Genomic DNA, 12,641 nt, shown 5'->3' with positions numbered 1-12,641 from the left:
GCGGAAGAATAAGATTGAGAGATGAGGAAAAGACAAATGGAGTGAAGCAGAAAGAGAGACCGCAGCAAAGAGAAGCAATCAGGGATGGAGGGAATAGAAAGGGAGAGAAAAGCGGCAGCAGAGAGACGGAGAGCACGAGAGAGAAAACGCAAAGGGAGAGAAGATGGGAAAGCAGTTATTGGGGATTGAGGGAGGAAAGGAGGGAAAGGAGACATTTTGCAAAGTGAAGAGCAACAAAAAATATTATTTTCTGGAAAAAACGCCACACGGTTAATTGAATTGCTTTGAAACTGTCCATTAAGCGAGTCAGCGATAATTAATCCACAAATAGAAGGCCTAAATATAATACAGCATGAACCCAATCACGAGGCAATCCCTGAACACAAACACAGGGTCCTGAAGGCAATCCCTGAACACAAACACAGGGCAGTACGTTCTTCTCGCCCCATCAGTGAAGGCTTCCTGGAACAGGTCATTCTGATGCCCACCTGGTATCTCATTGGCCACCACGGAGGGCGGGGTTACGGTCTGGCCGCCCGGGGTTTGCTGGTGGTTGATCATGTGGCAGCACTGGGGGGCGGCGTTGTTGACCATGTAGAGGGTGTCGGGCACGTTGGACATGCGCACCATGCGCAGACGCACCAGGTCCGCCTGCTCCACCATCAGCTCGTCCAGCGCAGCCTGCCGTTTTTGGAGAGGGAGGGGGCGGGGAGAGTCAGAGGTTCCGCCCACCAGCCCATTCCATACTGTGCCCACCGATCCCTCAGACTGGCTCAATCAAGTGTCAATCATGTCAGTTACGCCATTCCATACAAGTGATACATGCAAACATGCACACATAATAGGCAGGAAGTCTTTAACAGGAAAAAAAACAGGTATATAAAAACTATTTTTAATAATATGAAGTCTCAAATTGTTAGTGACAGATATAACTGTCACTGCAGTTATCCGCATTCCTTCCTGGTCTCCATGGACACCATCCGCCTGTCATTCCCTCTACTGGTTTTCAGCCAATCAGCAGGCGCCTTTCTCAGATTGACTGTGACTGTGGCAGAAGTGAGCGGGGCACCGGTGGGCGGGGCCTACGCCCTGTCGTACCTTGGCCTCCTCCACGTAGGGGGAGAAGAGGCGGGGCCTCAGGTAGATCCCGCCGCTCTTCAGCCGCAGCCAGGCGTTGGCCCTGCCCCCCTCGGCCGTGGGCAGCATGTCCGAGGGAGGGGTGCTGACCAGACCCCTCTTCAGCTGTGGGACAGAGGAGGGGGGAGGAGTCTCCATCCATCACATGGTTTACGCAAGGCAGGCAGGGCTCCAGGTGAGTCATGTGTCAATCACAAAGCACGACCGACTATCTTCCACAGAGTGCGAGTAAGTTTTCAATTTCATCCTTTTTGTTTTCTCACAGATACAGTAGAAAAAGAAGGACAAGAAATTAAAAGCATATGTAACATGAGTACAATTCTTTTTTTAAATCACAGATAGGACAACAAATATCAAAATAAAAACACACAAAAATAAAATAAAATCACTGATAAAATGATCCATACAGTCTGCACATTTCCTCTGGTATGGGTGTCAGCAGCTAAAAACGCACGCATGCACACAAGCACACACGTACACACGCACACACACACACACACACACACACACACGCACTCACACACACAAGCGCACGTACACAAGCACACACACACACACGCACACACAAGCGCACGCACACACGCACACACGCACACACGCACACACGCACACACTCTCACCGCGTCCGAGAGGACCTCGCTGTGCGCGGGCAGGATGTGGTCCACGCGGACGCAGGGCAGCAGCGGGGACAGGATCTCCTTCAGCTCCTCCGGGTCCAGGTCCCTCCTCTTCACGCCGCGCTTGTTCACACTGTGGGCTGTGCCGCTCAGCAGGTTGGGCTCTGAGACAGAAAGAGCACAGCTGCTCTGCACCAACGCTGCATGATCACTCAGTACTGACACCCATACTGCATAACTAACTCAGTACTGACACTCATACTGCACAACTAACTCAGTACTGATACTCATACTGCATAACTAACTCAGTACTGACACTGGTACTGCATAACTAACTCAGTACTGATACTCATACTGCATAACTACCTCAGTACTGACACTCATACTGCATAACTAACTCAGTACTGACACTCATACTGCATAACTACTCAGTACTGACACTGATACTGCATAACTACCTCAGTACTGACACTGATACTGCATAACTACCTCAGTACTGACACTCATACTGCATAACTGCCTCAGTACTGACACTCATACTGCATAACTAACTCAGTACTGACACTCATACTGCATAACTACTCAGTACTGACACTCATACTGCATAACTAACTCAGTACTGACACTCATACTGCATAACTACCTCAGTACTGACACTCATACTGCATAACTACTCAGTACTGACACTCATACTGCATAACTACTCAGTACTGACACTGATACTGCATAACTAACTCAGTACTGACACTCATACTGCATAACTACTCAGTACTGACACTCATACTGCATAACTAACTCAGTACTGACACTCATACTGCATAACTCAGTACTGACACTCATACTGCATAACTAACTCAGTACTGACACTCATACTGCATAACTAACTCAGTACTGACACTCATACTGCATAACTCAGTACTGACACTCATACTGCATAACTACTCAGTACTGACACTGATACTGCATAACTAACTCAGTACTGACACTCATACTGCATAACTACCTCAGTACTGACACTCATACTGCATAACTAACTCAGTACTGACACTCATACTGCATAACTAACTCAGTACTGACACTCATACTGCATAACTAACTCAGTACTGACACTCATACTGCATAACTCAGTACTGACACTCATACTGCATAACTACTCAGTACTGACACTGATACTGCATAACTAACTCAGTACTGACACTCATACTGCATAACTAACTCAGTACTGACACTCATACTGCATAACTAACTCAGTACTGACACTCATACTGCATAACTAACTCAGTACTGACACTCATACTGCATAACTACCTCAGTACTGACACCCATACTGCATAACTAACTCAGTACTGACACTCATACTGCATAACTAACTCAGTACTGACACTCATACTGCATAACTACTCAGTACTGACACTGATACTGCATAACTATTCAGTACTGACACTGATACTGCATAACTACCTCAGTACTGACACTGATAACAAGCAGAATGTTGCCATTTATTGCTGATGCAAAAGGAAATCACACAGGTCTGACAACACAACAAGATTTATGCACGATGAAAAATCTGCCGGTCTGCCGGTTCACCTCTGTCTGCCATTCTCCTGATCAGCTGGTGCTCTCCCCACTTCACCACGTACTTGAGGACGTCCTGCTCGCTGGCCTGTGAAATGAGGGCAGGTGTGATTACGGCTGGCCGGAGTCAGCGAGAGCGTGTGTGTGTGTGTGTGTGTGTGTGTGTGCGGGAGTGTGTGTGTGTGAGAGAGTGCGGGTGTGTGTATGTGAGAGTGTGCGGGTGTGTGTGTGTGTGAGAGCGTGCGGGTGTGTGTGTGTGTGTGAGAGCGTGCGGGTGTGTGTGTGAGAGTGCGCACCTGTGTGTGTGTGTGTGTGTGAGAGAGTGCGCACCTGTGTGTGTGTGTGTGTGTGTGTGTGTTTGTCCGTGTGCATACATGGGAGAGTGTGTGAATGTGAACACGCGTTGGCATATGTGTGTGTGTGTGTGTGCGCGTATGTGTACGTATGCGTGCGTACACGTGTGAAAGTGTGCGTGTGGGAGTGTGCACTTGCATGTGTGTGTGTATGTGCACATGTGCTAGAGAGCATGTGTGAGAGTGTGCTTGTTCGCATGTGTGTGTGTGTGTGTGTGTGTGTAAGCATGTTTGTGCATGTGTGTGTGCACATGTGCTAGAGAGCGCATGCGAGTGTGCTTGTCTGCGTGTGTTCATGTATGCATGTGCACGTGTGTGTGTATGCCTGCACGTGCGTGTGTGCGCAAGCACGTACAGATGCACTCTCGGGTCCACAGGGACCTCGGTAAAAGACTGCGAGACCGGAAACAAACGGGTCGATCGGGAGGTTAACTGCATTTCCTTCATCCCCCCCCCGCCCCCCATTCCCCCCTGCCCCCCCCATTCCCCCCCCAGGGCCCGTGTGGGTCCGCCGTGTCAGCTCCCATTACGCGGGTCCACCCGAGCCCCGCGGCGGCCAGGGCCAGGGCCGGGCCTCAGCCTCAGAGCCCAGAGCCTTTCCTCACCCGGTCCCTGCAGAGCCCCTCGTTTATTATGCGGCTGCCACACACCACACACCCTCACCCTCACCCTCACATCGAACGGCGCGGGTCTCGAGAGCGCCCATAAACCTCCGCTCCGGTGCGTTTTCGACACAGTGCGATGTTTCAACGTGCGGGAAAAAATTAACCAAATTTGGTTTAAAAAAAAACAAAAAAAAAAAAAACCCAAAAAAGTTAGTTTTCTTTGTCTGACCCAGAAAAAAAAATAAATAAATACCACAATCCCCGGGATTTGGGCTTCCGCGTTATCGCTCAGAGGCAGATTAGAGCAGATTTAAAAAAAGGTTCGACGGATCAGCAGAGGTGTTCCGCAAAGCCTCGGAAAAAAAAAAAAAACAACAGGACGGCGTAGTTTCGCTGAGGGATTACCTGCCCAAAAAAACCGGGGCGTTCCGTGTAGGAAATCTAAACCATCAGACGGGAAACGGCTCGGGGTGCGAAACCAATGCGCTCAGCAGATTCAATTCTATTCAAAATAACGTACTCGCCTTATCCTATCCAATGGGTAACCCCATGTAGACGCCTCACCTGCAGATAGTCGGACTGGATGGCGTCCAGCAGGTGCTCCTGGGCCAGCTCGTACAGGGTGTCCGAGGCCATCACCTGGCTGAACTCCTCGCACAGGAAGTGCAGGGCCTGCCGGTGCACCCACTTGGAGCCGTAGGGCTGGGAGCTCCACCTCAGGATGGCCACTATGGAGTCCAGCGAGATGCTCTCCGCCACGATGTCCTCGCACCCTGGGGAGACGGGGGGGGGGGCAGGGCCAGGTCATTAACAACAGTGCTCAAAAACCCTAGAGCCCTGTTACTCGAATAACGGCCCTCCAGGTCCAGGAACTGCTGGTTTTCCACCCTCCCTTTACCTGGGAGTCAGGCTTAAAGACGGCCTGGCCAAAGAGTAGCACTAATTGTTCAGCGAATTACCTGGGAGCAAAGAAAACCAGGCCCGGATTTGAGGTTTTCAATGGAGGGAGTTGGATGTAATACCGTAGTATTTCATGATTAAAGGGGCTGGGTAAATTACTTATTGTGACAAGTGTACGTAAAGTATTTAAGGTTTTCTCTTTTGGTTTTGCTAATCGACGTGCACGTGCAGAGGAAATGCTCTTGGTAAACGCAACTACACTAAGATATATATAGATATATTCGTGCCGCGGGAGGAGGGCGAGGCCGGCACACTCGGCGACCGCGGACGAGGGCGGCTTTAACACCGCGGGCCGCCTCCCTCGCTCGATCGGGCCGCGGCGATTTCGCCGCGTCGTCCGCCGACCCTCGCCGCCGCCCGCGTTTTTTCTCGGAGCCGTTAGAAAACGTTGAGTACGCATGCGTACACACACGCAATGCACACACACACACATATGCCAACGCGTGTTCACATTCACACACTCTCCCATGTATGCACACAGACAAACACACACACAGGTGTGCACTCTCGCATACACACACCCGCATGCTCTCACATACACACACCCGCACACTCTTACACACACACACACATACACCCGCACACTCTCACACACACACACTCCCGCACGCTCTCACACACACACACACCCGCACACTCTCACACACACACACACTCCCGCACGCTCTCACACACACACACCCGCACACTCTTACACACACACACACACACACACACCCGCACACTCTCACACACACACACACTCCCGCACGCTCTCACACACACACACCCGCACACTCTCACACACTCCCGCACGCTCTCACACACACACACACCCGCACACTCTCACACACACACACCCGCACACTCTCACACACACACACCCGCACACTCTCACACACACACACACACTCCCGCACGCTCTCACACACACACACACTCACACGCTCTCACACACACTCGGGCCCTTGATTAACTCGCAGGTTTAACTCGATCGGACGGAGGGGACGGGAGCCCGTTAGCCGAGCCGCCGCCGCTGCCGCCTCGGAGCCCGGGCGACTGGAACGGGCCGAAGACGAACGCTGGCTGAGGGGGGCCGCAGCTCGCGCCGAGGGAAAGAGCGCCGCCGTCGATCGATCGCGCGGGAAAAAAGGCCGTAACGCGGCTCGCAGGTCGGGGAACGTCGGGGAGCGCAGATTTCGCCGTTTTTCTCGCGCTACGCGAGGAAGACAGCGCCGCCGAAAGGCCGGGGAGAACACTGCGCGTTTACATTCGTTTATTTCGAAGGTGCTTTTGTCCAGGGCGACTTGCAACACGCTGCACGCGCAATAATGGCCACCGGATAGCATCGGAAGAGACACAAAAACTGACGACGTAACAGTGCGAGCCATTGTCTGAAAGCACAGTGCTGCAAGAACCAAATTGCTATGCACGGACATAGCGCGCGGAAGCACTGAGGGATGGAATACTGCACCTCTGAGAGGCAGAGGGTAGGGGAGAGAGACGGCGGTCTCTCACGCTCAGGTCATCCAGGCCTTCCTGTTCTTGGGGGGCCTTTTTATTTGTGACATTTAAATGTCAACAGAATTCCTGAAAGGATTTCAAATTCAAACCAACTGCAACAGCAATGAAGGCAGCCGGAGAGAGAGAGCGGTCAACACCACCTGCGCACAGTGACAGACAGGCGAGAGGATTCGGGACGGCTCCTCAATTAACCTGGAGCTCATTTCGTTCCGACCCCGCTCCCGTCGAATCTCCGCTCCCGTCAAATCCCTCAATTAAAGCGCGGGAGGGTGGAGGGGGGGGGGGGGTGCTAGCGTGTTAGCGTTAGCTCGACAACGAGAATGGAGGTGGCCACAGTTGCGAGAAGTCGCCAAATTTCTCGCTAGTCGATGGATAAGATTTTCCGTCGCTAGGAACGTCAAAAAGTCGACGAAATCTAGCGACAAATTGGCGACACTGCGTACGGCCGCGTCGTTAGCACTGCGAGCGCAGGCGGACCGCGAGCGCCCGATTAGCCGAGCTAGGACGCTAGCCGCGCGATGAGGCTGGGCTTACCCAGGCAACTGAAGCGATAGCCTGCCGTCGCCCGCTTTGCACTGCCAGGTCGGACCGCCAGTCTGTGGGCACTGGCATGGCCGCGGTTTTATCCGGAGCCTAGGGCGCGTCACCACGCTCGTGCTGGATGTACCTCCAAAATCATAAGTACGCAGTTACATAGGAGCCGCCTCTCACCATAATATTCGGGGAGAAAATTGGGCGTGGATATTTTTTTTCGTGAACCGCTCCGATTTTACTTCTTAATCTATGCACCTCTGTGTTTCTTTAGCTGCGAGGCATAATACGAGCGCAATCCATGTATATTGAATAATGCATAATAAGCAGTTCATTAATATTAATGAGTTTAAAAATAGCAATTTGGCGCTAAGGAGGAAGCCGCGAGAGCAGAGGGGACGCGGGGAGCGGACTTGAGAGCCGCTCTCGAAACATCAAAGACGGCTCTCTAACTTCCGAGCCGCTCTCGATAACCAGCTCGGGGGAATCTGGGGGGCTAGCGTCACCCACGGAAAACAATTACGAGCCGATTCGAAATGCATCCGAGCCGAGGACCGAACTGAAACATGGGATGCGTTTTGTCTACCGGCATATGAACTGGTGAAATATCACGGTCGCTTTCCTCATATACCAGAAAAAAAAACTTTCTTTCCCACGGCTTAGCATGAGACCGATAGTCTAATAAAGTTCGGTTTGGTACCCATTAGCCATTTTTTTCAACAATGCACATACCTGAAAGCGTTTTCCTTCATAAACACGCACGATTACAATCTGCGGGGACTTCATTTTTTTTTGTTTTTCCTTTTAGTGAAACGTACCAGAGGGGGTTTAAAAGCATTTGGAAACATAACAGCTATTGCTGTTTTTTTTCCCCCTCTCCCTCAACTACAATGCTACAACATTCCCGCTTCATTTTTTTATGTACAGTGCCGGTAGACGTGTGAATCAATTCCCCCTGAAATATCGGTATTCACGTCCGCGGCGCTCGATCGCGCCTTCGGGTCCAGCTTCCTCCGCGATCGATGCTTAAATCGCGTTTTGAGCATGCGTCGCTGGAGGCCTTGTTTAAAACGAAACAGCAAATACGAGAAGAAAAAAAGAAAACGAAATGCGTTCAGCCGCGTGGTCTAGCGAGCGGCGCCTTCCCGTTGGGATCCTGACTCGAACCCCGGACCGCTGGCCGCGGGGAAGGCTCCGCGTCTTCCTGAGGACGGCCGCGTCCCAGCGGACTTCCCTCCATCTTCGTCTGACCCTTCCCTAGTCAGCTGCGTGCAACGCCAAGGTCAAACCATTTCACACTCCTCCGTACGACCAGATGACCATGCGAGATTTCTCTTCTAGTTCCGCTGGTTTCGTAAAGCTCGGGGATAGGATGAAGAGGTTCACAGATGCCCAAAAACCACGCATCCACAAATTCTGCGCCGAAAAAATGAGAAACTGGCCATCTAAAAAATTTCACAGCTGCCAGGGATACAAAATATATTGGTGAAGGAAAGAGATGCCTGCATACACTGCACTAAGTGTTTCCTAACAGCTACAACTGACAAAGACCCTGGAAGGTCAAAACCTTGCACCATTAATCTTGTTTGGGAGCACTTAGTACAGCGAACACGTATCTCTTTCCTTTATTAAGATAAAAAGGTACTAAACATAAAGGCTGTGACTTAAGCAGAGGTCGGTAAGCAGTGCCCGTCCTAGCTTTGAGGGGCCCCAAGCAGGATTTGATTTGAGGGCCCCCCCTAAACCAACACAATAAACAATATACATTTTATATATTTAATATATATTTTAGGGGCCCCCCCGGTGGTCGCAGGGCCTGAAGCAGCCACGTATGTCACTAATTGTCACCCCCGTGTGCACGGGAGGCTATAGGGCACACGACCAAAACATTCAGGTCAGATTTATAGCGCCTTATTGCTGCTCTAAAGGTCTTTTTTTTACCAGCAGTCAGACATAAACGATCGATTTTTCTTTTTCTTCTTTCGGGTGATGAAATCGTTTGCAGTTCCTGACCCTGCTTGGCAGGGGGGCCGTTGGTTGAAATTCTCACGCTCTCACCGAGGGGATATAATAAGATACTAATCGTTTTCAGCGCCAGCGCAGAGGGGGCAGGGGCGAATATTAATACGCCGTCCGCAAGGATCTGTCTAGTTTGGGGGGGGGGGGGGGCGGCACGGCCCTTCGGAGTAAATTAACCCCCGAAGCGAACGCTGAAAAGGGGGAAGGTCCAGCTAACGAAGGGCAAGAGAGGAGAGATGAGCGCAGATCGAATAGAAGGATAAGAGAATGAGATTGGTGGGGGGGGGGGAGAGAGAGAGAGAGAGAGAGAGGAGAGAGAGGGAGGAAAAGAGAGGAGAGAAGGGAGAGGGAGAGAGGGAGAGGGAGAGAGGAGAGGGGGGGGAGAGAGAGCAGAGAGAGAGAGACAGAGACAGAGACAGAGAGAGAGAGAGAGAGAGACAGACAGAGAGAGAGAGAGAGAGACAGAGACAGACAAAGAGAGAGAGAGAGAGAGAGAGAGAGAGATGCAGCAGGACAAAACGAGAGCACGTAGAGCCGGTTATCTGTAACTGGGGATTGTGGACATTTTTGCCGAGTCATCCCTGCTGGGGACAGGAGATGGAGAAAGAGCACGGACAGCACAGGAAAGGCGAGTCCCCTGCCCTCCCATAGCTACAGAATCAAGAGTTAAAGATACCAACACTAGAATGGAATTTCTACTTTTGGAAAATAAATAAATAAAATAAATAACCTGAACATTTCAAAACGGGTTCTCACAGCTACACATTGCACTGTAACAAGCGTAAAGAGTCAAACGGGAAACGGATTATGAAACGCTCGTTTCGTAAAAAGGGAAGGAAAAGGGGGTGTGTGCACGTCGATTAATATTTAGCTGCGCTGCACAGGAAGCGGATGTTAATTGGCCGGGCCTGTGGTCTGCTCGGCGTTCAGCCTTTCCACTGATGCGATTACTGTGCTGTTGTATGAAAACAGGCTCGTGAAATTCTTTCGTTTGTCTTTCGTTTGCAGGACGGCAGACGGCTTTGACCACGGCAAGAGGAAGTGATTGGGCCATTTGCAGAAATTGTACCCTTGACTTCTTAAAGGACTTAAAAAAAAAAAAGCTTACGCCCAAACAGTGGTTATATGCTGATTAACTACCGTTTCCTTCCACCTCCATTATGGAAAATTGTGAAACAATGCTTTAACTTTCTTATTGAAATGAAATCTGAAATTCATACATCGTGTAAAAATGCTTTAAAAAAAAATGAAAGCAACCAGGGTAAGAAAAACAAAAACTAATGGAAATTGATTTGTAAATGTAGTGGCTATGTAGGGTGGAGATTGTCCACAATACACATACACGTACGACAACACAAACACCCAGAGCACAACATTCATAATGTCCTGCTTCTCAATTATAAGATAGTGCTCCTAAAAGCTAAGCAAATTACTCCCGATAATGTAGTTGGGAAGTCCTCCAGTCCGGTTTAATTGGGCAAGAATATGTAAACATGCATTTCTGCTCCCAGCAACAGATTTCAAAACCAGTCATGCCCACATCGGTATACCGGTGTTCCTACCTTTTAAAGTTTAAATTGAAAGTCACCGCGCCCAACAATTTTCCCCTTTTTCCCTCGCCTCAAGCTCCCACAATTCATTGCCAAGTTCTTTTTCGGTGAGATGCTGTTGAAACGCTCGACGGCGATCGCATTACAATGCCGAATTGGGGAAACTGGCTTCGCCAAAGCGGGAACGAATCGCACGAACGTACAATTTAAAACGTATGAAAATGAATCGAGCTGCGTGCGCACACACGTAATACATGAAAATGAATCGAGCTACGTGCGCACACACGTAATACAGAGCTTCGGTGTCAAGGTACCTGCTCTGAGAAATTTGTTCCTGAGCAGCTTTACTCAACGCTGCTCAACGCTTCTCTCATAGCCTGTGCATGGGAATGTCGACTGAGGAGATATGCCCCCCCCCGCCCCAGCTGACTTTCACTTAACCAGGGCTCCTCCTGAAATCATGTAATCCGAGGGTGTCCAAACTCAACTGAACAAGGAGTGCAGGTTTTTTGTTACAGCCCAACCCCGCCTCAGCTGATGCAACGAATTAACTAATCACGGTCTTCAATCAAGAACCAGGTGCCTTACCGCTGGGCCAAGGCAAAACACCCACACAGGGCTTTTTTTTGGATAAGATTGGACACCCCTGACTTGACGGAACGACGTTCTGCGAGTGGAAGTGGAAGTCGATGCTAACGCGCTACGTCAGAAGGGTCGCAGGCCAGTTTCACCGCTCAAAGAAACGCTTACGTTTTCATAGGATGGCTTACGTTCGCGCAAGCTTTAACAAGAACAGCTCCTTAAGGCCAGGAATGTCCTTTTAATGTGCGAACGAGAAAAAAATATCCATGGAAGCAGGAGAGCAGTTCACAGTCTCCTGACTTCTCTTTCAGCGTCTCATTTTTGCACCTCCAGCTGCCATGCGACCTTAGACATTACATTACATTACAGGCATTTAGCAGACGCTCTTATCCAGAGCGACTTACACAACTTTTTACATAGCGTTTTACATTGTATCCATTTATACAGCTGGATATATACTGAAGCAATGCAGGTTAAGTACCTTGCTCAAGGGTACAACGGCAGTGTCCTTACCCGGGAATCGAACCTGCGACCTTTCGGTTACAAACCCAGTTCCTTACCCACTGTGCTACACTCCGTCCACATGCAAAACGCTGTGTTTTTCATCTTTTAATGTCCTTCCGAGAGGCATAGTTGAACTCTGGCCTTAGTAAACAGTTTCAAAACACTAGACGCGCGACATCAGAATGGCGGATGCGAGCGGTCGAAGGGCGGTAAGCCATCTCCGTCAGCTGCAGCGTCCGCTGAGGTCACGCCAGACTCCGCCCGGTGCTCCTCGAAGACGCGACCCCCCCCCCCCACCGCCCACGCGGTTTCCCGCGCCCATGAAACGAGCCGGCCTCGAAATCCCCCCCTTCGCAAGCGTCGCTTCTGAACAGAGCGCGACGGCCGGCGAACGTCGCCTCGTTCTACCACGCCGAGCGAGCGCGGTTCACCCGCCGTTACGCGGCCGGTCCCGGGACGCGCTGGCGTCTCGCGACAGCTGTCGACGACAACGCAGCTTCGGGAGAACCCCCCCGACTCTCGAACTCGAAACCATGACGTTCGGGGCGCGCGGAGCGTACGGCCGTACGGCTGCCGAGCCGACCTCAACGCGATCTCTCACGCCGCTCTAAACTCAACCCGGGCGGACGTCATAAGGACAGGGACTCCATTGTCTACACGCTAACAACACTTCAGTGCTGAACGCCATACGAATCCCAGTTTGCA

At 50.8% G+C, this 12,641-nt stretch overlaps 1 protein-coding gene across 2 annotated transcripts in view; it reads right to left on the bottom strand.

Moving 5' to 3' along the window:
* The window catches only part of LOC135257121 (BTB/POZ domain-containing protein 7-like), a 47,187-nt gene that overhangs the window by 4,947 nt on the left and 29,599 nt on the right, over positions 1 to 12,641 (bottom strand). For both annotated transcript variants that reach the window (XM_064339564.1, XM_064339565.1), the window contains exons 4-8: positions 4,852 to 5,060; positions 3,342 to 3,417; positions 1,758 to 1,918; positions 1,099 to 1,242; positions 489 to 681 (exon numbers count right to left, since the gene is read on the bottom strand). In XM_064339564.1, the coding sequence (XP_064195634.1) occupies positions 489 to 681; positions 1,099 to 1,242; positions 1,758 to 1,918; positions 3,342 to 3,417; positions 4,852 to 5,060 (783 nt within the window). The remainder of the gene's footprint in view (positions 1 to 488; positions 682 to 1,098; positions 1,243 to 1,757; positions 1,919 to 3,341; positions 3,418 to 4,851; positions 5,061 to 12,641) is intronic.

This window comes from Anguilla rostrata, chromosome 6 (genome assembly GCF_018555375.3).
Source record: "Anguilla rostrata isolate EN2019 chromosome 6, ASM1855537v3, whole genome shotgun sequence".
NCBI classification, from domain to species: domain Eukaryota; kingdom Metazoa; phylum Chordata; class Actinopteri; order Anguilliformes; family Anguillidae; genus Anguilla; species Anguilla rostrata.
The sequence above is the reverse complement of the archived record's forward strand: the minus strand, read 5'-3'. Positions and strand labels throughout refer to the sequence as shown.